Raw genomic sequence first — 27,623 nt, 5'->3', positions numbered from 1 at the left:
ACTTTTGTGGGTTCAGTTCCAGACCACCATAATAAAGTGAGTATCACAATACAGCAAATAGCAATCTTTTGGCTGGTGGAGGGTTGTCTTCCATTTGTAAAAACACAACACCAGTGAAATGCAATAAAGTGAAGCACAGTCAAACAAGGTCTGCTTGTACTCCCAGAGCCTAACTCTGTACCAGACATATAGGTGTCAAAAGATACAAAGATTAAGGAGATAAAACACCTGCCATCAAAAAGCAAGTAGATGTGGGAGGGAAAGAGGTGTAATAACATAGATGATACAGGTGATAAAAGCAAACACAGAGATAATGTCAGGATAATGGAGGTCTTCTAACCTAGACTAACAGCTGTCAGGAAACTTTCTGAAAAACAGTTTTCCACCGTGGGCAACTGCAGGATGTTGGCACTAATCCCTGAGACAAAGGAACTGAAGGTGGTGGTGGGAGGCTGGAGGTATGCTGGTTTGAACAGATGCTTTGAGATATTTAAGTGGAGAAGTTCCATAGACAGGTGGATATATGGGTGTGAGGTTCAGAGGTGATTAGGCTGCCATGGGCAAAATAAACTTTGGAATATATGGATGGTAATTAAGCGTTGGACAGAAGCAGTCTGAAACAGAGCCTTAGAAAGTAGACATTTAAGTGGGTGGGCAGAGAAAGAGGGGATGGCAAAAGAGAGGGAGAAGGTGCAAACCTGGAGAGGGTGGAGTCAAGGGAGCACAGAGTGCCTCAGATGGAGAGTGGTCAACAGACCAGATTTGGAAAAAAAAAAAAGAAGACAAAATAAAATAAAATAAACTAGGGGAAGATTGTTGTCAACTTAATCACCTTCTCTCCCCATCTCTGTCATTCAGAACACTGTAGCATCCATCCTCTTTAGCAATGAAGATCCTCTTCAACCCTGCGACCCCAAATGTATTCACTCCTTCAACAACACAAAGTGAACCCAACCAAATTGTCGTGGCAGCCTCATGAGGGCTGGCATGACTACCCCATCTCAAAGACTTGCAAACTGAGGCTTAGAAACTTGAACTCACTTGCCCTGGGTCCCAAAGCCTGCAAGTGATAAAAAAAGCGGTTGGAACGGAGGCCGAGATTTGGAGCCTTGGTTCTGCACAAGAGCACCAAGACCCCACTCCCACCACAGGATCACTAGCAGGAAGCAAGGGACCCAGGAGGCAAGGCTGGTCCCTCAAAGGCTCTACGGAGCCAAAGCTTCTACACAAACACACTGGGAAGAACCCAACTAGCACCTGGCTACTAGGGGGGAAAACTTCCTGAAGGCGGCGGCCTCAAGCCAGGATGAGGAGCATACCATAGACTAGAGAAAGAGGGTGGCAGCGTGAAACAGAGGACGCAGGTCGTCTGCTTTTCACTCTGTTCATTGTCTAAGTCCCCAGGCCCTATCTCCAGACCCCTCTCCGCCCTTCTAACGTTGTATCTTCCGCTCTCACCTGCATATCAAACTTCTCCGACTAGAACAGAAAACCCGCTCCAGTGACCCGGATATCAACTTCGAGAGGCTGGCCCGCCGTTGGAGAGGTCCTGCTTCTTCCGGGTCGTGGCCGGGGCAAAGGGTGGTTGCCGTGGAAACCGGTCCCATGGCGGCCCTGGGGCGGGTGAACAGCTTCTCAGGGCAACGCGAGGCCTACTCTTTAGAGTTGTCTGTCACCACCAGGACACCAGTGCCCACTGTGTGCCCCACGTCCCCCGAGCGGCCCCTTTCCCCGGGGAAGGTTGCAGAACCGCCAGGGAAGAACCTGTGGGAGCAGATCTGCGAAGGTAGGCAGGCCAGGCAAGCCAAGAGGGGCGGGACTCTGGAGGCCCCTCGGGGGGCCGCGTAATTGAAGTCCTTCTTTGCGCCAGTTGACTGTTGCGCCTCAGACCCGCGGAGCTCTCCATTTTACGCCAGATAAAGAGGCTCCGAGAGGCCTGCCTGAATCACCCAGCTCGGCTTCCAACGTTCATTCGTTCGTTCGTAGTCAGGTGGCAAGTGTGGGGCAGCCTGGGAAAAGCGCAATAAAAGGGGACCTGGTAGTGTGGGCCTGTGGTGCTGAAACGTCATCCAGTGAACAGGAAAGAATTTATGGGGCAGAGTCGGGAGCTTGTTTAAAATGTGGATTCCCTGGGCCCTCCCACAGAGCTCCTAAAGGGGTGCTAGGAGTCAGGACTTTTAATGCTTACCCTGGAAATTCTGATGTTGATAATCGATGGCCTACATGTTGAACAAGCATGGTCAAGAGACAGACTTGGTTGTTAATCCTTCTGCACTTCTACCCTTCCCTTAAGATCCCCAAACGGATCCTCACCTTATTTTGTGGCCCCACACATACATACCCTCGGTCATGAGACCCTATAAAAATAATCCATATACGTTGAGCAAATTAATTTAACTTGTTACTCTTTCTGTAAAAAGAGTATAATGATGGCACCTATTTTTTGGCGTTAGGAGGATGCATCCAAATGGTCACAGAAAGTACTTAGCACACTGCCCAATTTGCAGCAAAAACTCAATAATTGTTAGCTCTTAAGAAGTAATACATACTGGGTGTCTCTTTTTCCTCCTCTAGGCTATAAGCTCCTTAAGGTCAAGAACTCGGGATTTTTTCATTCACGTGGCTACCATCACTACCTCAGCTGTTTGAAACAGTACTGTCCAGCAGAACTTTCCAATGGGGTAGCCACTAGGCACATGTGGTTATTAAGCACTTGAAATGTGGTTAGTACAACTTGGGAACTGCAATTTTTATTTTGCTTAATTTTAATAAACTTAGATAGCCGCCGATGGCTACTATGATGGATGGTACAGGTCAGCAAATATTTGTTGAATGGAAACAAAGGAAGAATGCACCAGTGTATAGGTCCAGGTAGAAGAAGAGAGAGGGTGATGGGTTGAGAAGTGAGAAATACAGAAGAGGAAGAGAATGGTGGACTCAGAGTTGATAGATGCCCTCATAGGCCACCCATTTCAACTTCCATCCAGTGGTCGAATTTATTCTCCAAGTATTACATTGCATTATATCCAGAAAAGCCTGTTTCATCTTGAATATCCACTTTGTAACTTGTATCTATTGGTCCTTACGTCCTTGGTACTATGACCCAATATGCTAATCACTCTACCATTAAAGAATCCAGTCAGATATTTGAAAGTTGTTATTTTGACTGTCCTTCACCCAGAGCTTTCAATTCTCCAGACAAATAGCTTTTCATAGCTAGTGGTGTTTTGTTAGGGAAGCTACTCAACCTCATCTGTAAGACAGGAATAATCCTTGTACCTATCATGGCTGTTGTCAAGAAGTAGAATAAGATGGTGTATGCAAAGGTGCTCAGCAATGTGCCCGGCATTTAGAAGTGCTCAGAAAAGGTTTGTTTTATTGAAACAGAAACATGCCCTGCATTGTGTTTTAGAATCATGGTATTTATTTTGGTCAAACAGGCCTGCCTATAGGGAGAAAGCAAGGACAAAGGGTTTTGGTATGCTCTGAGAAGCAAGTGAATGTATGTCAGTCAATTATGAAATGATATAGTTACACCATAAAGTTAATGAGCTCAAGATGTTGAGTTAGTCCTGACCAGTGTGGCTCAGTTGGCTGGGTGTTGTTCTGCAAAGCAAGGGGTGGCTGGTTCTATTCCCAGTCGGGATACATGTCTGGGCTGCAGATTCAGTCTCCAGTTGGGGCATATAGGAGAGGCAATCAATCAGTGTTTCTCTCTCACATTGATGTTTCTCTCCCTGTCTCCCTCCCTTCCTCTCTAAAAATAAATAAGTGAAATCTTAAACAAAAAAAAAGATAGTGAATTATATACTGGCATATTAATGATTGTTACTAACCTATATAAATAAGTCCAATTTCTTTCTTTTTTTTTAATCCTCACCTGAGGGTATGTTTTTATGGATTTTAGAGAGAGACATTGATGTGAGATAGAAATGTCTATAATTTGCCTCCCTTACATGCCTGACCAGGAATCGAACCCACAACTTAGGTATGTACCCTGAACTGGAATCAAACCCACAACCTTTTGGTGTACATGATGATGTTCCAACCAACTGAGCCACCTGGCCAGGGTGAATAAGCCCAATTTCTTAAAACAAACATTCTAAGAAATGCAGTTTTCTATGGTGTAATAAGTACATTCAGTTTCTCACAGCAAACCTAAAAAATAGGCTTTGTGGTAATCCTGTCTTCAAGGTTAAGTGTTATATTCTGTTAGGATATATACACTTAAGAAGCAAATTCTCACAGCAAGCAGATGGGTCAGAAACTCAGTCACAGGGAGATGAGATACAAAATAAGTAAATATCTTAACTTAAACAAGACCTTTATCCTACCTGACTGGTGCTCTTTTGGAGGGCTAAGGGGTGGGGGCACCTTATGAAAATTTATCTGTAAATGTTCTTTGTTTTTTTTTTTTCATCTTTTCAGTGACAAATCAGGGCTTTGTATTCTCAAAACCACTTTAATTAGTATCCATAAATGCCCACTAAGAGTACACTGACCAAATAAATGTGGCACATAATATATGTAGCAGCCTCAAAAGATGTCCAAGATTCAACACCTAGAATGGTTCCTTGCATGTAGTGGGCTCTCATTAAATATGAATGAATAGTTAAGTAGATCAAGGGTCAAAAGTAACTTGTTGTACTGTTTTGTTCATTTATTCATTTGTTCAACAATTATTCTCTGGGAATATGATGGTAAGCACAAACAGACCTAGGTAATTCCATCACAAAATTCAGTCTATTAAAAGAGATTAATTTTTTCAAATTTCAAGTAAGGGCCAAACTAATATGAAGAAAAAGGATACAGTGTGGTAAGGTTCTATACTTGGATGATTTGACCTACTCTAGGAGATCTAAAGTAAATAAATGTATTTGTGTTTTACATATGTTATGTTAATAAATGTACTGAAAAGATTAGGTTGTATCTATGCCAAATCCAACAATGGGTATTGGTTGTAATGGCATTATGCGTGACTTACACTCTGCATAAGACATCTCTGTATTATTTGGAATTTTCTCACTATACATTTTTGTAATTAGACAAAGCTATAAATGTGTGTATAAAATTCAGATAAATACAGGGTCCCACAGAATTAATGCCTGCTTGAGTGTTGTTGGTAGGGTAATAATACGGGTATAATAATTTATAGTTAATTTGAACATTTCACCTAAAATGTCATATGATGTGCTTGAGTGTGACATTGTTATGTTGCAGAATTACATGCTTATGATTTTGTAATAAAAAAGGGCATTATTTGTGCCAGACCCTGTAGATTTCATGCTATATTGGTGTTTCTCAATGGTTTGGGGGAAGAAGGGTGAATTCACATGATTCAGAGGGGTAAAAGTTATAGAGTTGGGACTGTTGTGATGGGCAGAATCTCAGATGCCTCAGCCCACAAAATTCCCACTCCTTAATGCACTCACCTTCCAATTAGTCAATAAATCACTAATCTAGGCATTTCTGTCAAGAGACTTTTCAGGAGTAATTAAGTCTGTAATCAGTTGACCTTAAATTAGAGGTTATTATAGGTGGACCAGACCAAATCAGGTGAGCACTTAAATCAGAGAGATTGAACCAGAAGATATTCCTGTTTCCCTTCAATAAGCAAATAACCATGTGTGAACTATGCTGTGACAAGGACCTAGAGCAGCCTCTGAGAGCTGAGAGCAGTCCTTACCAATAACCAAAAAGGAAATGTGAACTTCAGACCTACACCCACAAGAAACTGGATCCTGCCAAAACCTTGATTTCAGCCTGATGAGACCTGACCTACAGGAACTGAGATCATATGTGATGTTCTAAGTAAGATTGTGGTAATTCATTGCATTGCAATAGAAAATGAATATAGCCAGTATTGAGAATCAAAATTGCTTATCATCTGCAGTCTGGCATACTCGTCCCCAACCCGATACCTAGGGATTAAAAAAATATATTTTTGTTTAGAAATGCTCTACTATCTGGTAAGGAACTAGCTAATGGAATAAAACTTGTGCCCTATATAAGACTGGTGTCTCAACACTTCTCAGAGCTGAGCAAGTGGCATTGTTCCCTCTCTGATGCCTCCCTCACATATAGTGCCACGAGGCAACAATGTGAGTTGCCTCTCCCTGGTGAATAACTAAGCCTCCACCCCTTACAACATAACAGCTGGCAACGAGACCAAAAAAAAAAAAAAAATGGCCCTAATGAAAGAACATATGTAGTTATTGATGGAATAAATGTATTCCATCTATATCTTCTTGCCCAGAAACTTTGTTTTTCCTCATCAATGCAAAGTGGCTATGCATTTGCTTTTGAAACATTGACTTTCCAGAAATATTTTTATCAACTTTTTAGAAGTATAATTAATATTACTGTGAGCATTTTCTGTCCCTCCCTCAGCAATAGTTGTTACCCTGCAGACTTGTATGGAATGTTCTTTACATGAAGACCTCCAACAAATTGTGATTAGTCTTGAAACCTGGCAATCATACTCTACCTCAGTGCATATTAGAATCACTTGGAGAGACTTCCGGTCAAGATGGAGGCATAGGTAGATATACTTTGCCTCCTCGCACAACCGAAAGAAGGACAACAACAAATTTAAAAACAAAAAAGAACCAGAACTGCCAGAAAATCGAACTGTATGGAAGTCTGACAACCAAGGAGTTAAAGAAGAAATACTCATTCAGACAGGTGAGGGGGGAGAAACAGGCAGACCGGGTGGGAAGGATATGCAGGAAGGTGGCAGATAGAGGACCAGGGTGGGCAGTCCCACATTTGCGTGTTGATAACCAGGAAGAACAACTGGGGAGCGAGACAGACTGTGCAACCCAGGGTTCCAGCATGTGGAAATAAAGCTTCAAAACCTCTGCAGTAAAAACTTACGGGGGTTGAGGAATGGGAGAAACTCCCAACCTCACAGGAGAGTTTGCTGGAGAGACTCACAGGGCCCTAGAATGTACACAAACCCATCCACCCAGGAATCAGCAACCAGAAGGGCCTAATTTGCTTGTGGGTAGTGGAGGAAGTGACTATAAGCCAGCTGAGAGCTGAGCAAGTGGCATTGTTCTTTCTCAGATGCCTCCCCCACAGATAGTGCCACAGTGCAACAATATGAGTTGCTCCTCCCTAGTGAATAACTAAGACTCCACTCCTTACAACTTAACAGCTGGCAAGGAGACCAAAAAAAAAAAAAAAATGACCTTAATGAAAGAACATAGCAAAACTCCAAAAATAGAATTAAGTGATGAAGAGATAGCCAACCTATCAGATGCAGAGTTCAAAACACTGGTAATTAGGATGCTCACAGAAATGGCTGAGTATGGTCACAAAATGGAGGAGTAAGTGAAGGCTATGAAAAGTGAAATGAAGAGGAATGTACAGGGAACCAACAGTGATGGGAAGGAAACCAGGACTCAAATCAAGGATTTGGAGCAGAAGGAAGGAATAAACATCCAAGCAGAACAGAATGAAGAAACAAGAATTCAAAAAAATGAGGAGAAGCTGAGGAACCGCTGGGACAACTTTAAGCGTTCCAACATCTGGATCATAGGGGCGCCAGAAAGAGAAGAGGAAGAACAAGAAATTGAAAACAATTTGAAAACATAATGAAAGATAACTTCCCCAGTCTGGCAAAGGAAATAGACTCCCAGTAAGTCCAGGAAGCTCCGAGAGTCGCAAAGTAGTTGGACCCAAGGAAGTACACAACAAGGCACATCATAATTACATTATCCAAGATTAAAGATAAGGTGAGAATCTTAAAAGCAGCAAGAGAAAAGGGGACTTTTCTACAAAGGAGTTCCCATAGACTATCAACTGATTTCTCAAAAGAAATCTTGCAGGGAAGAAAGGGCTTGAGAGAAATATTTGAAGTCAGTGAAAGGCAAGGACCTACATCCAAGATTAGTCTATCCAGCAAAGCTATCATTTAGAATGGAAGGGCAGATAAAGTACTTCCCAGATAAGGTCAAGTTATAAGAGTTCATTATCACTAAGTCTTTATTATGTGAAATGTTAAAGGGACTTATATAAGAAAAAGAAGAAGATCAAAGACACAAATAGTAAAATGACAACAAACTCACAACTATCAACCACTGAACCTAAAAAAAAAACAACAACAAAAAAAACAAACCACTGAAAACTAACTAAGCTAACAGCTAGAACATGAACAGATTCACAGAAATAGAGATCATATGGAGGGTTATCAGTGGGGAGGGGGCAGGAGGAGAGTGAGGGGAAGGTACAAGGAATAAGAAGCCTAAATGGTAGGTACAAAGTAGGGTAAGGTCAAGAATAGTTTAGGAAATAGAGAAGCCAAAGAACTTATATGTATGACCCATGGACATGACCTTAATGGGGTATGTGGGTGGGAGCAGGGGTGCAGGGCAGAGGGGAATAAATGGAGGAAACTGGAACAACTGTAATAGCATAATCAATAAAATATATTGTTTAAAAATCACTTGGAGAACTTTAAAAATACTGATTCCCAGGCTCTTGCCCCAGACCTATCAAATAAAAATTTCTTAAGTTGGTCCAAGATGTGGGTAGTTTCAAAAAACTCCCAGGTGATTCTAATGTGCAGCCAGGATAGGAAACGGCAGGTGCTTCCAGCAGGTCTTCTCCAAGTTTATGTGAATACAAGTACAAGTCATGTGCTGATTTAGGTTTTTCAGGTCTGCAGTGGGGCCTGAGATGTTAGATTTTTAACTTGCCAGGAATGATGATGGTGGTGGTTCTGGGGCCATACTTTGAATAGCAAGGGTTTGTGTACATGCTTTTACAGTCATGTACCCCAAACTGGTAGTCTTACCTGAGATGGCTCATCTTCCCTCTGTCTCTTATTGTGCCCTGCCATCACTTTTTCTTCCTTTTCTTTCCCTTTCCTCCCTGTATACCATATTCTTCCTGTAGGCATTCTCATTCTCTTGTAGAGGGCAAAATCTACAATTGTACCCTCTTGGGGAAAGTCAAACTCATACATAAAGCCTGGACTCTTCAACAAGTGAGCAGTTACCTCTTATTGTAAATAAGGTAGTTCATGTTAATTATTAATCTGTAATGGCCACTTGTTTTTCATTTCTATAAACCACCAACCAAAATAAAATTTAAGACTTTGTTTAGAGTACAGATGGCAAACACAAGGCCCAAGGGCAGGATCTGGCTCTCCACCTTGTTTTATCTGGACCGGCACCTTGCTTCTAACCAGTGGCAGCACAAAGCTCCTTGCCCCTAGTTAAGGGGTAGTTACATTTATACAGTCGTAGAATTACATTCGGCCCAACTGCGAGGCTGATGTGGCCCCCAGTGAAAATGAGTTTGATACCCCTGATTTAGAGAAAAGAAAATTACATCATAATCTGCAATGAAGTATGGAATTGAAGATTTTTCCCCCTTCACTTTTAGAGTATGAAGCTGAGCTGCCTCCCTTTCCAGAGGAATATAAAATCAGACCAGAAACTGTGATTACTGTGAGTATTGCTCCACCTCCACCTAAATTAAAAGCTTTTAAATAAAAGAACAGCACTGATAGGTGGTGAACATGACACAAGGTCATGAATTAGGAAAGGCACAGGAACTAGAACCAGAAACATGGGGCCAGTCCTGTCTCTATTACTAACAGTGTGATTTAAAGGGCATCTCATAACTTCTTTAAGCCTCATTTTCCACATCTGTTAAATGGATCAGATAATCCTTGATTAATTCACAGTGCCTCCTGGATGATCTCATTTGATCCTTGGGGACAGTTGCAGATAGAGCAGGTTTCCCTGTGCATGTCCAATGGGTGAGAAGAAAACTAAATTAATGAAAGGCAGTCAAGAACAGGGCAGCCAGGAAGAGAGGCCCGCAGACAGCCTACTTGGAGTAAAATAAAAACTTAATGGAGTTTAAAACAAATTAGACTGAGAGATGAAGGGACTTTAGCAGGGTCACAGGGATGGAACCAAACTCTAATAAGACTAGCTTTCCAGTATGTTACTGCAGTTGCTACTGTTAGAGAATCTTGTGTCTAAGAACCGTCTTGGACTGTATTGTTCTTTTTTATATAGCATTCTGTTCTTGCTTTATGGATGCAATGTTTTCTCAAATTTTTCTGGAAATACTAATCATAGTTCCCTTCCCTGTATTATTGTGCTTCTTCCAGGGTCAGTTTTTCCTTGTAGATCTTGGTCTTTGTCATTTATACTGTTGATGCTCTTTATCTATGTAGGAAGTTTTGACTACTTATTCAAAATTTAAAATGGGTGCCTGAGTGGATTTTTCTACAAAGCTCATATGGTTTTCTTCTACTCTTATACATGTGGATTTGTTTTCTGGATGGATCTATTCTATGAGTAAAAACACTGACTGGGAGCTTGTGTTGCAACCAGTTAAGACCTGGCAGGTCCAGTCTAGATTTGAGCAGACAGAAGAAAATGTGTGGAGCTGTGATGATGCTTGACATGCCTTTATTCACAGGTGGGCAAGCCATGCACGCTGCAACCTGCACATCTCCCTGCATGTCTCTGCATGGCACACTGCATGTCACCTGTCTCCTTGCGTGGCACCCAGCAGGGAGTCCCTATCTGCTTAAGAACTAGAATACAGACAAAGCCTGATGCAGACACCGGCCCTCAGTGTCTGCTTTGTCATGGATGAGACATGAGACATTCACATGGACTACTGAGTCCTGTGTGGAGGAAGAGGGACAGCCTGGCTACCCTCTCAAGGGGAGGGTGCCTCAGAGCGGCCTGGCCACTCTCTCAAAGGAGAGTACCCCAGTCCTTCCTTTCACAGGGTTTTTATTGGGTTTCAGTTTGCACAGGGATACAGGTAAAGTTCAACAATCACTGTCAGGCAGTAAGGATCAAACAACAGATAATGTTCAAAGAACTAAAAAGGGCTCCCACTGAGTTGGGGTCTTATCACCTAAAAAAACTACAGAACTGGAGGAGCTAAATTCATTTCCAGCCCGGGCCTTCATAATCTAATTAAAAGCATCCTCAGCAAGCAGGTTTCACAGGATTTTACATATTCCTTTTTCAGGTCTGATCACCCTGGGGAGTCTGAAGTCCCCAGTGGATTGCAACACCCCTTGTTATTGTCACAGGCTTGAGTCCGCAGATGAGACAAAGGCACCCAGGAGATTTGGATGTCTCGCAGGCAGAATGAGGACACAGGCTTTGTCAAAGCCGAGGGGTGAAGGCTGATCACCCTTTTTTCCACAGCCCCCCAAGTCCTTCCCTGGGGCCTCTGTGTGTTTGTGCCTGTCTTAGATGATTCCCCGCTTGGGGAAACTTACCTGTCATTGGCTAACTGATCAAGCATTGTGGGCCAGACAAGGAGCAGAAGCAGCACCCCTGCCAAGGAAATAAGCTTATCTCCTTAGTGTCTCCTGGTCCAGAGGTCTCTGACTCAGTCTTAGCCACGGGTTGGGGGGGGGGGGGTGTGTTACAGCTCCCTGAGACCAGGCAGGGCGGACGCCAACAAAAGCCAGCAGGGTGCCAACAGATCTTATGCAACAGAGCTTTATACTACGCATATGAGCCCACTCAATGCTATGGGAACAGTTTATCAGACCCAATCTCAAGGCTATGAGAACACAACTTATCAGGCCCATTCAAGATTATGGGAAAACAGCTTCCCTGAGGTACCCAGACACCTGGGTGAGGATGCCATACTGTCTCCATTTACCTTACAGAGCTCATGGGGAGTGACTGACCACTGGAAGACTTTTCTTCAGGGTCCACAACCTCCAAATCAGTAAATCAGTGGTGGATTTTTTTTTTCTTTTGGCCACCAACATGACACCCTGAGTAGTTATACTCCTTCCAAGGCTATTTGTTTAATTTGTTTACAGAAGAGTCATTGGAAAGGAGAACTGGATAGAAAGAGCCACTGTGAGCATAGTTTATGTATATTGAAGAGGGCAGGAGCAGGGGGAAGGGAAATGTGGGCAGCAGGCCAGTAGAGCCTCAGCCAGATTTTTCCTTAATCCTTCTTGTTTGCTATCATTCCCTTTTCATTCTCACCCTCTGAGGAATTGAAGCCCTTTGGAATTCTGGTGGGAAGGTGGACTCCTGTCTTCTGGCGTAGTTTCCCACTGTAGATTCTGGGCTGCCACTTCGCCCCTCTCTTACCTGATAAGAAGCTCATCATCCCTGTTTTTTTTGGAAATGTTTTCAAATCTCTCCTCCACTGATAGTTCTTGTGTTCTCTCTATTGGTCTTCATATTCTGTCTATTGGGGATTTATTCTTTGTTTGTCATTTATGTGTAACAGGAGGGAAGAGAGACAAAGACCTATGCTCAGTATGCCTCCTTGAATCTAAAGTCTGATGCAGAATCTTATTTCTGTTTTAGATTATAAAAGAAAATGCAATTATTTAAACTATTTATAGGAATTTATTCTTTACCCCACCTCCACCAGGTTTCACCAATGGAAGAAACAGTTTTCCATGGCTTCAATACAGAACACCTTTATTCAGTTCCTCATTTGACCATGAATTCACATATACCCTGCACTCAAGAAACAGTTGATCCAAAAACATGTAAGTAAAGAAGGTTTCACTTTTCATAGTTTGGAGTTTGTAACATTGCAAAACCACAGGGTAGGAGCTCGGGTGGACAAACAGACCTCAAAGAGACCACATAAAGTATGTGTTCTTGCCCTGGCTGGTGTGGCTCAGTGGTTGAGTGCTGGCCTGCGAATCAAAGGGTTGCCAGTTTGATTCCCAGTCAGGACACATGCCTGGGTTGTGGGCCAGGTCCCCAGTAAGGGGCACATGAGAGGCAGCCACACATCAATGTTTCTCTCCCTCTCTTTCTCTTTCTCTTTCTCCCTTCCCCCTCTAAAAAATAAATAAATAAAATCTTTAAAAAAATGTGTTCTTTTAATTTTAATCTTATTTTTTAAAAGGAGTAGCCTTTATTCCATTGATTTATCTTTAAGGTTGAAATATAATAATAATGATAAGTAACATGCATACTCTGATTCTGCATTAAATAGAAAGGGGCAAAAATGTAAAAAGTAGAAGAAAATACAATGCTGCCCTGTTTTGTGGGTTCAAGTCAGAGATGTGTGCTTCCTAAGCCTTTCTGCCTGAGCCTTGGTTCCTCTATAACTTCCTGGTGCCAAGGCCTATCCCAGTTTGTTCTCTTCTTTCTGCTAGTGTACTTTGGACCCTGGCAACCGGTGATATCATTACTGTCATCATGAGGCTGTATCCACTATACCCTGACCCTATTCCTCTCTGACTTCAGTTCCTACCCCACTCTCCTTGCTCATTTTCCTTCAGTCACATTAACCTTGCTATGCCTGTGGCTGCATAGCACCTGACCTATATCCTCACTAGACTCCAAAGGTGCAAATGTACTTTAAGTTTCTTTAGTAATACAACACAGCCTAACTCAGCAGGCTCCAGTAATATTTAAGATCATGTTATTTTGTGGACAGTTTTTTTTGTTTTTGGGTTTTGGGTTTTTTGTTTTGTTTTGTTCAGAAGCAAACATTTCTCCCAGATTAACTAGGCCTGCCATGTGAGCCCTGAGAAAAAGACACTAAGAAGGGCTTTTGGTGGCTAACTGGACTTAAATTCTTAAAACAAAACACAAAAAACAGCCTAGGAGCCATTTCTACATGGGGGCCTCTCATGCAAACTGTGCTTCAGGGAGAAGTCTACACTGAACTGCTTGTCTGCACTGCACTATGCTTCTGTTATTTGAGCCAGCCCTTATAAAAGAGTTCCAGAATCCTATTTCAGCCAATAGGACTTAGGCTTTCCACACTCAATAGGAGCTGTGCAGCTGTATTCCCCCACTCCATCAACATCTTCACCAACCAAAGTTGACTTCATTTTGAGCAATCAGAACAGTACCTTTTGGACCAATCAAATGGCAAGGATTTGGAGTCTTCATTTGCATGGGGACAGACCAATCGGGGATCAGGGTTAAGGACTTCTATTTATCTAAGTCCTAGTTGTACGAGCACACTTTTCCTTTCCACAGAAGACTGGACTGAGTTTCGCCAGCTGAAATGAAACAGGGAAGGAGTCTTAGCAGAGCACAGTGGAGATCAGTGCAGCACAAAGTACACTGACACAGAGCAAAGCAGGACAGAGCTGTCTAGCTATAGAGGGGTCTAACCCCAGGGCTACTGCACAGCTTTGTGTGCTGTTTTCACAGCTGTACTGTATCACAATTGAGCTCTTTTGCAATGAATAAAATTTCCTTCTTCACAGCACCCCAAATTGGGAATTTCTGTTGGTGTTGAATTGATGCCTGTGACCTTGACAGTTATTTGGGATTTTTAGTAGGAATCTTTTTGTTTGTTTTAGGCTCTCCCAAAGAATATTTGGAAACATTCATTTTTCCAATTCTGCTTCCTGGAATAGCTAGCCTGCTTCACCAGGCCAAGAAAGAAAAATGTTTTGAGGTCAGTTGTTTTATTTCTTTACTTCTAAATGCTCAATAATTCATTTTTATCAGATGGTAGATCATTATCTCAGCACCATCAAGTGGTAGTTCTCAAAATGATCCCTTTGAGAAGGGAAGCCTGCGTTTGGGGTCACTTACTCAGCTCCAGTCAGGGCACATAGTTGTACACACACATGCACTGCCATCTATCTGGCCACTCGAGTTCCATGGGGTTATCTGCCAAGTTTCTTGGGCCTGCTTCTCTCTTTGTTACATGCATGGATTAAAGTGCTCCTTACCTTTTCTTCCACTCTAAATTGAACTCCTCACCTCTGGCCTCCCCCTACTCCTCTTCATGACAAATGCCATGCATGTAACTTGCTTCATGGAGGTCTGCACACAGTGAGTGCTCAGTACATACTGGTCATTATCACACTGCAGCCAGTGTGAGTTGAGTTTTAATCATGGTGCTGCCCCATGTAAATGCTCTTTCAGACTCCCTCTTTTCTACAGTTAACAGGATACTTTGGGTATGTTCCCTGCACAGATTTGAATACTAGAATTTTGGGTAGCCCACAGGAAAAGAATAAAATAGCAACAACAGTTAATATTGATCAAAGCACTTTGCTAAGTGCCTTATCAGTCATTTCATTTTTCCTTCACAATAGCCCTATGAGGTTCCTTCTGTTGTTTTTGTCTATGTCTTGCAAATGAGAAAAGAGAGGTTCAGAAATGTGATCAAGGGAGACTGGCAGAGCTAGGATTCAAATCCAGATTAGATGATTCAAAATGATACTAAGAAAATAGCAGTAACTAAGTGCAAATCCCAATCAGTTGACATGCCCCAGGGTATTTAAACCACTCACAGTTAGTGGTGTCACCTGCTTAGCTGCCCTTCAATACAGAATCTCTGAGAACTGGATACTGCCCTGATGGTACTTTTATATACTGAGGAGACAATACTGTTATATTGCTTTAACAGAAGTGCTTAGTTTTGAGACACAGGTAAATTCAAAAGGAGCCACAATCCTGCCTCATTCTCCTGACTTACTGATACAGTCTGGTTGTCCATATTGAACCAGGGAAGACCACAATGATCAGATCCCTATTTTCGTTAACAGCAGAGTATGCTCTGCTGAAGGAGACTATAAACAGAAAAAGCTGGTACAACAAATATCAGTGAGTCAAGTATTGACTGATCCCCTTTTACTGTGATTAGACTACTGTTGTAATAATAGTAATAGTATGAGTGGTCAGAGAAACTGTCTCAATGATTAATTGCCCACTGAGTGTTGGCACTGGTCAAATCATCTTATTTTTCCCTTACAACAACCCTAAACCAGATCCCCTTTTACATCAGCCCCCTTTTATGTAGGAGGCCTTGAAACTCAGAAAAGTTGAACATTCACAGCTCATTGATCGCCCATCTAGTGAGCTGTGAAGCATATCTTCAACCAAGGGCTAGAGCCTAGGCTTTCATCCCTCCCCTAAAAAATGGGTGTTGGAGTCTGTCCTCTAAATAGGTCCAGAAAATACAGATTTTTTTTTCATTCATAGCTATTTTCTGGAGAACAGATTGCAACTTGCCTTGGGTTATAAAATCTAACCTACTTTTAAACTTTAGGTATTTCTTAATTTGCTTATTTGGCTTTCCCTGACAAATTAATTCTTGTCTCTACTTATAATTACTCTTCCTTCCCCATGTAATGTTAAACAGGTGCTAGATGTGGCCAGGTGGGGTGGTAGTGAGGCTGGAGGCCAGAGAGCAGAGCCCTCAGACTGACCCGACATAGTCAGGCGGCCTTGTCTCTGGCTTTAGGACCTTCTGTTAAATAAGGGAGATCTCAGAAGTCACATTTCAGGGTTCATTGTTTTAATCTTGCTGTTGGCCAAAGTATCTTCAGCGTGCTCTTCCTTAAGGAGTGAATGCAATGATTAAACAATGAAATGAACCTTTGTTTGAATATGTGTAAAAAATATTTGAAAGCAGATTAAGCCCCCAAATTCTGTTCCATTCAGCAACCATTTACAAGCCCCACTGTGTTAATCACAGAGCTAGGCCTTGGGGCATAGAAAGAACATGGCCCTATCTTCATAAGAAAACATACTAGTAGTGTAGCCTTCAGTAGCTGAAGGATAATAGTGAACTAAGGTTGTTTTTATTTTTCTCTCTGTGTCTGTTCTTTTTTTGCTCCTTTGAAATAAGAGTGGATATGGAGAAATGACAAGTGGATCTGGTGCTAGGAATTCACTTCTAAACCACAGGACAGGACAGCTGTGTTCAATTGGGTAGCCTTTATTTGAATTTATTCAGCTATAATTCTAATGTATACCTCATCCAAGGACACAAAAATCAGCTGAAAGGGTAATAATTAAGATTTCACATTGAGGGCTGCATACCTAATTTCTACCCATAAATAATTTTGTAACAAGGGGGTTAGAGAGAGTTTCAACCTCAAAGCAGTTATAAAATGCTTTCAGAGAATCAGAGAAATTTCTGTTTGTATTAGAGATTAATGAGGCATCCTTGTGTCAACTCTTATTACATCTTTGACATGTACTGCTTCTGGGAATAAGTGAAAATGTTCTGAGCGTCAGGTGCTGTAGGTTACTCAAATGGAGCATTAAAGTTTAAATGTTATAGTGAATGATCAAGGAATGTAGAAAATATGGCTCATTCAAACTGTTAAACTTGCAAGAATTGATAAACTTTAAAGGCAGCCAAGCACACTGGAGTCCAAAATTGACTAACTTCTTTGCACAGTGCCCTAAAATGTGAGTCTCAGTTTCTTCACCTACTAAAGGGATGACAGTGGTGCTTATATTAACAGAGCAGAGGAGAGGATGTATTTAATGTTGCTCATGGCAACATGGGATGGAAGAGCCTTAAAAGCTATCCCTTCAGGCTGGTCCAGGAAGCTTAGTATTTTGAATGCTGCAAATAGACAAAGTGGGTGAATTACCATTAACTTTTTACATTTCCTGGCTTACAGTTTCTTAATTAAATCTGTTTCCCCCAGTTCCATCCCACCCTCCCCCCACCCCATCACATAGTTTTACAGATTATTTTTGAAGGCTTAAAATTACATTACTGCCACCTCAATATTTGTCAGATCCAAGTGACAGTCCTGTTATCCATATCTGCATTTTCTCAATTCAGCTGTTCCTCATATCCTGTCACTGGGACTAGATGCTTAAACTGAATGATAACTGGCCTCTAGCCAGAATTATATAACTGAAACATTCTTGTCTGTCAGCATAACTGACTGGCATCCAAATGGCTCTTAAACAGCAACATAGTTCATTGTTTATTGTGGCTGTGTAATTTCTGGAAAGTGTTTATATTAGGTTGCTAAAGAAAAATTGCTAATTTGTATTTTACCTTCTAGTCAGTTTTTCTTGCTTTACTTATTTTTTGTTGTATGACGTAGCCCTGGTAATACATAGGAGGGATCCACTAAATATTTGTTGGATGAATAAATGAATATGGTTCTCCTTAAAAGTTAGGGTCTACTTTCAAAGTGGCAGTTAAATTACAGTTTGCTGTGGAGATTACATAAGACACAATTTACTGTGTCTGGATTTACTGCCCCTGCAGGGAAGTAGACTATATAGAGGCTGTACAGATCTGTTGGGACTAGAGCAGAGAAAGGAGTAAATCTTCTAAGATTGAAGAAGCCTCCTAGCCTTCTAGCAAGAGGCTGAATTCAAGAATAGTAGTTTCTAGCACTTTTACAGCCTTTATTCTGTATCACACACTGTTCTAAGAACATTAACTACAGGAACTTATTTAATCATCCCAGCAATACTCCAATGTGGGTACTGTTATTGCCATCTTACAGATGAAGGCTGTGCAGCACCAAGGTTAAACAATGAATTCAAGTGTGCAACACAGTGGCAGGAGCCAAGATTCAAACCAAGCAGTCTGGTTCCTGAGTCTAGAAATTTGACCACTAGACCATGTTGCCAGTTGGTCTAAGGGCTTACCAAAAGCAGAGGCCAGATTCTGATCAGAAAGATGGAAATGTGGAGGACAGGAGTGAGAAGCTAGACGGTTCTGAGGCAGTTACCCAGGCTAGTCCTTCATGCTGGCCACATGGGCAGTATGCTTCATTAAGATTGTCCTCTAAGTACCATGACATTCAAAAAAGCTAAGGGAATAAAGCAGAGAGACACAGCAAGAGGCAACACCTAATTACTGTGCCATAGAGCACTTGGCCAATTATGTACATACCTGGAATGTGTTTGTGTCTGCAGCTCCATACATAAATGAAGCCGTGTATGGTGCATGCTCCAGTGGTTCAGAAACTGGCCTCTGGAATCAGGTAGACTTCACTTCTAACCCAACTGTGCCATGGACAGGCTGTGCGTGCTGGATAATTTTAATTTTGTTTCATAAATAACATGATTCTTTTGTATGTTCATTTTAATATTATGAATTGGATCCCACTTAGTTTCATAAAGTTTCATTTGATCCTAATCAAATAATTTGCTTATATTAGATATTTAAATCTCATGAATGCTCAGAATAAAATTCAGCTTATTTAATAAGCAGACATTTCTCTATTCCTTAATTTTGGGGTGAAGTCCCATTTGGGAGACTGAACCTTCTACATGTGATTTTCATGAGCTCTCTCAGCCTTCTTGCACATTTCATGATATGAATTTAGCAAGTAAAATAAATTTATTTAACCCTTTCCCAGGTGGATATTTTCAACTAGTGTGTAAAAAGTTCATAGAGAAGGTTTAAATGGCATGTGTATGGCATTGAAGTGACCATCTATAAATGAAGTTAGTGGACCTTTCACTTTTTCTGTGAAATTAGCTCATTGCCAGCAGTGTTTTGTATTTTGTTAAACAAATACACTCTGTGACAGATAAAAAATGGAAAATAATTGTGTTGTACGAATAGCTGGTGGATGTGTATAAATGGGCCAACTATATGTATTTGTACAAGCTTTCTTAAATGTGTATACTGATTTATGGAACATACATAAAGCTCTTTTCAAGTTTCCTTAATGACTCAGGACAGCCAAATTTAGTGGCCTGATCCAGGGACAAAAAGGAAAGGAGGCGAGGAGCAGAGTGAGCAAATGAGATGGGAAGTGAGGTTGGCGAAGTTGCTGTGTAGTAGCCATATCACGTAGGCCAGTAAAGAGTGCAGGTTTTATTTTAAAACAGTGGGAAATCATCAGAGCAGTGGTTCTCCACCCTACTGGGCCCAGTGTCCTCTTCTCATCACACTTTATAGTGCTCTTAGTGTCCTAAAATGAAAAGCTGAGATAACATTACCTATTTACCAGTTATTTAATTTGCTGTGTTGTATAATAAAGTACATGAAAGCTTTGTAATTGTATAATAAACTATGTGAAAGCTTTGTGACTGTGTAATAAAAAAACAATGATTGATTATTTCTGTGGCCTGACCGTGCAGCTTGTCGATTGGTCTCACCTCAACTCACTCACGTGGCTGCGTTTGGATGGTGACTGGGGAGGATTGGTAGGTCTAGGCTGACCTCACTTACATGGCTGGGGACTTGGTGCTGGCTTTTGGCTGAAGTACTTCATTTCTCCTCCATGTGGCTCTCATCCTGCATTAGGCCAGACCCACTCCTTCACATCCTGGTGGTTTCAGGGCAGCCTTTCAAGAGAGCAGCGGTATAAGGCCTGGGCTCCTGAACCCCAAAAGCATCATTTATACAACATTTCTTTGGTCAAAACAACTCATAGGGCCAACAACTCACAAAGCAACTCAAAAGCAGATAAGTTATAGACTCCATCTAGAAAAAGTAGCAAACTTACATTGCAAAGGGGCATGGACCCAGGAGGCACAATTAATTAAGGGCCACTATCATAATTACCTATCTGTACAGTAATTTCAAAAATATATATAGCAGTTATTTATATTATATTGGAATATAACATAATGGAGAAATAGAACAAAAATCATTTATATTGTTAGTAATATGTATTTCCTTTTCTAAAGCTCAAGTAAAACTACAGTGGAAGATATGAAGCAATCATTTGCTTGCACCTATACACAGAATCACCATGAGCACAACAACTACAAATGCAGATTGAATCACATATGTTTCAGTCACTCAGATACTGTAACTCATATTGTCTATGGTGATCTGATTTTATGAAATGGTGAGAAACTTGGGTTCTAAATAAAACAAAGTACAGTTTTCTTTTGATCTACATGGTAGTTGCTTTTCAGGAAAAATCAATGTATATTAATACCATGAAAAAGTCCTTGTGTTTATGTGTTAAATGGAGCTAGGTTCTTGGCTGTGGTCTTTAGAAAGACATGTTTTACCTAGTACCATATTTTTCAGAGTATGACACATTCCCCCTAAATTTGGGAGGAAGGGGGTGTGTATCTTATAGTCTGAATGTAACTTTACATTTACACTGGTGAAATATTATGTTATTTATTTTATTAAATATTTTACCACATTTTTTCCTTCAAAAATTTTTTTCCTCTTTTCCTTCTCTAAAACCTGGGTGCATCTTATGGTCCAAAAAATACAGTTAAATATCCAGTGGGATATTTGAAAATATTTACACTGCAGTACAGCATTTTATTGTGCATTACTATCACACCCATTCAAGGTATAGAATAACTGGTCCAGAAGTCTAAAATGCAGGCCTGGCTGATATGGCTCAGTAGATTGAGCACCTGCCTGGCTGCAAACCAAAAGATCGCTGGTTGGATTCCCAGTCAGGGCCCATGCCTGGGTTGCGGGCCAGATTTCCTAGTAGGGGGTGCATGAGAAGCAACCACACATTGATTTTTCTCTCCCTCTCTTTCCCTCTTCCTTCCCCTGCCTCTAAAAAGAAATCAAATCTTTTAAAACAAGTCTAAAATGCATCCTCAGAACTGTGTTTCTTCTGGAGTTTCTAGGGGAGAATCTGTTTCTTTGCTTTTTCCAACTTCTAGAGGCCACTGTTTTTCCTTGGTTTATGACCTCTTTTATCTGCAAAGTCAGCAGTAGTATCACTTCCACATCTCTTCTCTGACTTTTGCCCTGTTGCCTCCCTTTTAATGACCGTGGACCCACCTGGATAATTTCCCCATCTCAGCACCCTTAATTATCACACCTGCAAAGTTCCTTTGCCATGTATAAGATGATATATTCACAGGCCCTGGGAATTAGGGCATGGACATCTTTAGGGTTGATTATTAACCCTACTATACGGAGAATACGAAAACCATCTGAAAAGCATTCAAGGGGCTGTGAGGCCAGGTAAGTAATGAAACAGACCTAGAATAACAATAAAGGGACATGAGGAAGTAGTGGGGACCATGGCCAGTAAAGAAGCTTGTGCAGTTCATGTGGCAGCTGCAATGCTTCTCATTTCCTACTGATTATCACCATGCAGCATTGTGGGCTCAGTGTGGCTGTATCTTCTGAGTTTTCAATAGAAGCTCTCAATTCAGATTTTACCATGCATGCACTGTCCCAATTCATTTTCTATTTTTTATTCTATTTATTGATTAGAGAGAGAGAGGGAGCAAAACATTGATTTGTTCCACTTATTTGTACATTCATTGGTTGCTTCTAGTGTGTGCCCTGACTAGAAATCAAACCTGCAACATTGGCATATTGGGACAATGCTCTAACCAGTGGAGCTAATGCTCTAACCAGTGGAGCTACCTGGCCAGTTCCATTCATTTTTTGAAAGGTTGGGAGGCTGGTGGAAAAGGTGAATGGATTAAGAAAAAAATCTCATAGACACAGAAAACAGTATGGTAACTACCAGAAGGAAAGAGAGGTGGGGGCTGGTTATGGAGGATAAAAGGGGGATAAGTGGTTACGGAAGGAGACTTGACTTGGATAGCAAACACTCAATACAATATACAGATGATATATTATAGAAGTGTACACTAAAACCTATATAGTTTTATTAATGTCACCCTGATAAATTCAATAAAAATGAATAAAATTTAAAATAAAAAATGAAACACTGTTTATAGTTAATTTTTAAAAAAGAGTAAACACAGCATGTCAACACATCTGTGAGCTAAATCTCATCTCTAATTTGTATTGGTGATCTCTAATTTGTATTATTCTGTGGGTTCCTGGTCTGCCTTTCTTAGCCACTGCCTTGAGCCCATGAGGACAACCTGAAGTCCCCCTATAGAACATCTTGGGAAAACAACTACAGTAGTCCCCTTGTGTGGTTTCAGTTACCTATGGTCAACAACTGTCCAAAAATATTAAATAGAAAATTTCAGAAATAAACAATCGATAAGTTTTAAATTGTGTGCCTTTCTAAGTAGCCGGCCTGCTGAGATATGAATTAGGGCTTAGAGTGAAGGGCTGTTTGTAAGAAGCTACCATTACCAGTTGCCATCTGAGTTATTGTGATTATTGACAACCATTTGTAGAATAATATGCCGGGAATTAATACTGTGACCTCATTTAATTATCCCAGTAGCCCTTTGAATGGGTAACTTTATTGTCCCCATTTTGTGGATGAGGAAACTGAGACCCCAAAATACCCGAATTCACATGACCACTAAGAGGAAGGGCTAGAGTTTGAAACAAGGAATCCGTCTACAGAGCCTGGCACTCAGTCTTACTATGTCAATAAGGCTATTAGTGTTGAAAGTACTTTCCTTCGAAACTCTTGGAATTGCTGTCAGATCCAGTTTGTAAAACCATGCAAGAAAACCTTATTAATAACTTTATAGTCATATTTCTTTCTCCTTTTAACAAGAGCAGCATTGATTGTTTCATTTCCAAACTTGGCTAGGAGTTGCTTTTGTTTCTAAAAACCAAAATTATTCTCAAAAGACAAGGCTTTGAAAAGAAAGTCAACACCCATGGGTGGTTTTACAAAATAATGGGCAGTAGCTTCATGACAGAAATGTCCTTCTCTGCTCTGAGGCTTTGTCCTCTTGCTTTCAGGTTGATGGCTTTGTGCCAGGTGGATGTAGTAGTAGTCTTAACTGGCCCAGCTAAATAGGGAGAACATTACCATTTGGCCATGGAGTGTATTTTAGTTATTATACATGGCTTCAGTTAACTTTTTTTGCTATATAACAAACTACCTCAAAAGTTAGCGACTTAAAACAATAATCTGTTTAGTTCATTCTTCTGTGTGACAGCAATTTGGACTGGACTCAACTGGGAGGTTCTTCTGGCCTTGGCTAGGTTCATTCATGTTGTCTGTGGTCATGTACCAGGTAGGCTAGGTGCTGGCTGAGTAAGGATGGCCTGAGCTGGGGTGGCCCTCAGCTCTATTCCACTTGGTTCTCACTCTCTACCAGATTAACCCTGGATTGTTCACATGGTAGGTGGGAGGCTTGCAAGGAAGGATTTCAGTGGATATCCTCAAGGTCTCTTGAGCTGGGAACATTGTCACTTTCACTACATTGTATTGGCTAAAGCAAGTCACGAGTCCAGCTCAGATTCATGGAGTTAGGAAATAGACTCCATCTCTTAATGGGAAGAGCTGTAAAGTCACATTGGAAAGGGTATGTAGGGAGGGGTGGAAAATGGTGGTCCTTTTGCAATTTATCTCATACACTGTATTAGAAACAATGTGGATATGGCAGCAGGTGGCAAGTTTCACTACTGGCTTTAATCTAGTGACTTCAGGGAAGTTACTTGTCTGGAGCTCTCTCCTCTCCCAATTTGTAAACCACAGGCAGGATTATTGAGAGGATCAAATGAAGTAATGTGAATAGGAAACTAGTTCTGGTTCAATTTTTTGTTCTTCCTTTACTAGTAAGTGACTTTGGGCAAGGTATTCTAATCTATAAAATAGGAATAACAACAACAATGCCCTAAATAATATATAGCTGTTGTAAGGATAAATGAGTAAAGTAAAAATTTGAAAGACTGTCTGTGACATAGAAAGCACTTATTACATACTAATTGTTGTTCACACTGTTAACACTATGCTTGGAAAATAGCAAGCCTGTGAAAGGAGTGTCATTCCCCCACACCCACTTCTGAGTGACCAGTCGTTGCTTGGATGAATAGAAGGAGATTCCCCTTAACAGGGGATACATTCTGGATTTTACACATGCCCAAGGATGGACTTTCTTCATCATTAAAAATATATATTTGTAAAAATCTAAACATATCTCTTAGAAATAATGGCGAGTTTAATAATGAGCTAACATTATTAGCTCATTATTAATGAGCTAATATCCAGTGGGATATTTGAAAATATTGAGCTCATTATTAATGAGCTAATAATGAGTTTAATAATAAGCTAAAGGATTATTAAGAAAACCATCTTATTCACAATTACTTCAAAAAGAATAAAATACCTAGGAATAAACCTAACAAGGATGTAAGCCTGGTACACAGAAAATTCTAAGACACTGAAGAAAGAAATTGAAGATGATACAAATAAGTGGAAGTACATACTGTGTTTATGGATAGAAAGAATTAACATCATTAAAATGTCCATACTACACAAAGAAATCTATAGAATCAGCGCAATTCCTATCAAGATTCCAATAGTAGAGGAAGATGGTGGTGAGGTAGGTGGGAGCAGAACCCGCTTCTCACTGCGCACAGGTGGATCACCTGGCTAATCTGAGGAACATAGTAAACAACCAAGAGTATCCCACCATATATGAAGGTTGGAGGCCAAAATTGTAGAGGACATTGAAAAGCAGACGGTAAGGAGACTGCTTTGGGATAGTAAGGTCCCTGGACCAGCACAGGGACCGAGCTGCTGTAGCCACTGACCTGGTGCCTGCTAGCACCTGCCCCAGCATTCTTGGAAGAGAATCAAATCAACAGCTCCCTCCCCTGCCAAACGGAGGATAGAGTGACATCAGGATGGACCTGGATGCTTGAAGTCACAGGGGAGAATTAAGATGAAGTGGGAGATGCAGAGGGGTGGTGTTCACCTGCTGAGACTATGGATGCTGGCTGGATCATTACCAGAAAAAATTTGTGAGCCAGGTGACACCTGGAGAAGGGAGAAGAGTTGGACCGTAATGGACCCTGACCCAGATAGTCTCCATTCTGGTTGGAAAGTTGGCCTGTGTGAGAAGCTGGGTGCTTGTTAGGAGCAGCAGGCTTGAACAGGAAGATTTTGTTCAAAAAAGACTCGGTAGCTGTTTAGGGAACTCTCCTGCAGTGGCTGCCCCCAGTGCCAGGCCATGGCTCTGCCCTCACTGCGTGGCAGAGACTGTGCCCTCACCCCACCACTGTGAATGGTCTCATCCCCACCCCCACCTGTCCGGGCTGGCTCACTAAGAGGAAGGAGGTGACACCCCACCACTACCCCCAGAAAAGAAGAACAGCAAGACTCAGGCAGTTAGCAATCCCCAGAAAGACTTAACTCAGTGGGGGTGCTGAACTACCCTGAAGAGACTGAGAGTGCCTAGCACCTAGGACAGCAAAGAGCAAGAAGGTGGTTTATGAGTTGTCCCTAATAAGTGCACCTCAAGGACAGCACAACTAATGTATTGAAGGCATTGGCCTGGCACAGACAGGCAGCAGGGGCCCTGCAGTGAACAGAGGAAATGGGCTAGAGGCTGGGCCATTGTGAAGATTGCAGCCCAGACCTGGCTCCCATCCTGCAAAACTATAGGAATGGAGAAAAGAGAAGCCCAAACCTCCTCGTTCTGTCACAGCCAGGAAGACCAGCAGAACTTGCTTAGCTGGTATAAAGTCAGCAGGAGGCTTTTTTTTTTCTTATTCTTTTTTCACAAGTGAAACAGTAAGACCTGGAGCTGTGAATGGACCATAGTCAGAACCAAAGGGGAATCACAAGGCTAATCCCAACAACTGAGAAACTGAGCTACATTTCACTTTGCTATTCCAGAGAACTTGGATGTTATTGTTTATATTATTATTCTGTCATTACTTTTACTTCTTTTATTTTCTTACAATTTTTATTTATCTTTTTTCTGTTTAGTTTTCATTTTATTTTTCATTTAATGGCATTGTTTGATGGGTTTTACTTGTTCTCTTTCATAGTGTATTTTAATTTTCCTTCTTTCACTTCACTTGTGTTCCAATAGCCCAGTACTCTAGGTCATGTACTTCCTATTCTTGCTATTCAGTTCATATAGTTTCTGTCATATGATTGTTGTTTCAGTAATATTGTAAATAATTGTTGTTCCATACAATTGTAAATACTAAACAGCACCCCTTCTGGATCTTAGCCCATTTCACTGTCTTCCGGAACTTTATTACTATTGTGGTTATCTCTATTTTCTCACATGCTATGCCTGTTTTCTATCCTTCACTCTCACTATATCTCATAATCTCACCTTCCACAAGCTTTCTGTTTTCTGGAATCAACTCACAATCTTTTCCACCTCTAATAAGAGTCTTATCTCTTTTCCGCCCTTTCTAAAAAGTGGCTAGTTGGGTGAAATATAGTGGTCAACTCTATACTTATCCATAGGATCTCCTATCTCTTCTATGTGGGTTGTATATTAAATCCCAGAGAATATACTCTTGCTGTCTTAATCCATTTTGCCTTCACCCTCCAACTGATCACATAAAAGAGTAGGTGGGAGCTGTGAACACCAATATACCTGCTGGAAGAGAGAACCCAGCAACAAAGGAACCACCAATAGATAATAAAGGAAGATGGCAGAGGAGTGAGTGAAAGCCACACTCACCTCCACCCAGGACCAACCTGAAATTACAACTAAACGATGGAGAAATTATCCAGAGCAAACAACTGAACACTAGTGAGAGTGAAGCCCTATAACCTCAGACAGACAGAATAACCAGCTTTGACACCTGTCTGCATCTGCACAACAGCGTATAAGACATGGTGGGCGGAGTGACCCTCAGTAAACCAGCTAGAGTTAAGGACCTATCAAACAAAGACCCAATAACAATTAAAACTCAAATACCTCCAGAGAGCCAACATAAATGACAGCCCAAGAGCAGCAAGTTCAGGAGATCAAGGAGACTGAACCACTGAACCTCACAGGTCTCCTACCATAGAAGTTCACACCACAAACTCAGGGACTCAAAACAGATCAATTTAAGAAGCAGAGGCAAAGAAGACTCTCACAAATAAGGGGAAGACAAAGAAACAGCCCCAAATAGAAAGGAAAGGAGGAATCTTCAGAAAGAATGCTAAATGAAATAGAGGCAAGTCAACTATCAGATACTCAGTTCAAAACAATGGTTAAAAGGAAGTTCAGTGAGCTCAGTGAGAATATGCAACAACTACAGGTAAGCTACAGGGAACTTACTGTGAATTATACCAGCATGCAAAAGGACATAGAAACTATCAA

At 41.2% G+C, this 27,623-nt stretch overlaps 2 protein-coding genes across 26 annotated transcripts in view; one reads left to right on the top strand and one right to left on the bottom strand.

The window, feature by feature from the left end:
* KNOP1 (lysine rich nucleolar protein 1) overlaps nt 1-1,594 on the bottom strand; it is a 37,256-nt gene extending 35,662 nt beyond the window's left edge. For 14 of the 16 annotated variants that reach the window (XR_006786912.1, XR_006786914.1, XR_006786913.1 and 11 more), the window contains exon 1: nt 1,459-1,594. The gene's annotated coding sequence lies outside the window, so the exon portion shown is untranslated. Of the gene's footprint in view, nt 1-832; nt 1,024-1,458 lie in introns of those variants that run through there. The other 2 variants (XM_045848857.1, XM_045848858.1) reach the window with 2 other exon arrangements.
* The window catches only part of IQCK (IQ motif containing K), a 201,430-nt gene continuing 175,273 nt past the window's right edge, over nt 1,467-27,623 (top strand). For 6 of the 10 annotated variants that reach the window (XM_045848884.1, XM_045848880.1, XM_045848882.1 and 3 more), the window contains exons 1-4: nt 1,467-1,786; nt 9,394-9,458; nt 12,397-12,517; nt 14,303-14,400. In XM_045848884.1, the coding sequence (XP_045704840.1) occupies nt 1,606-1,786; nt 9,394-9,458; nt 12,397-12,517; nt 14,303-14,400 (465 nt within the window). In that variant the 5' untranslated portion in view covers nt 1,467-1,605. The remainder of the gene's footprint in view (nt 1,787-9,393; nt 9,459-12,396; nt 12,518-14,302; nt 14,401-27,623) is intronic. The other 4 variants (XM_045848875.1, XM_045848878.1, XM_045848877.1 and 1 more) reach the window with 2 other exon arrangements.

This window comes from Phyllostomus hastatus, unplaced genomic scaffold, assembly GCF_019186645.2.
Source record: "Phyllostomus hastatus isolate PE091 unplaced genomic scaffold, TTU_PhHast_1.1 phas_contig_64, whole genome shotgun sequence".
Taxonomy (NCBI): domain Eukaryota; kingdom Metazoa; phylum Chordata; class Mammalia; order Chiroptera; family Phyllostomidae; genus Phyllostomus; species Phyllostomus hastatus.
The sequence above is the reverse complement of the archived record's forward strand: the minus strand, read 5'-3'. Positions and strand labels throughout refer to the sequence as shown.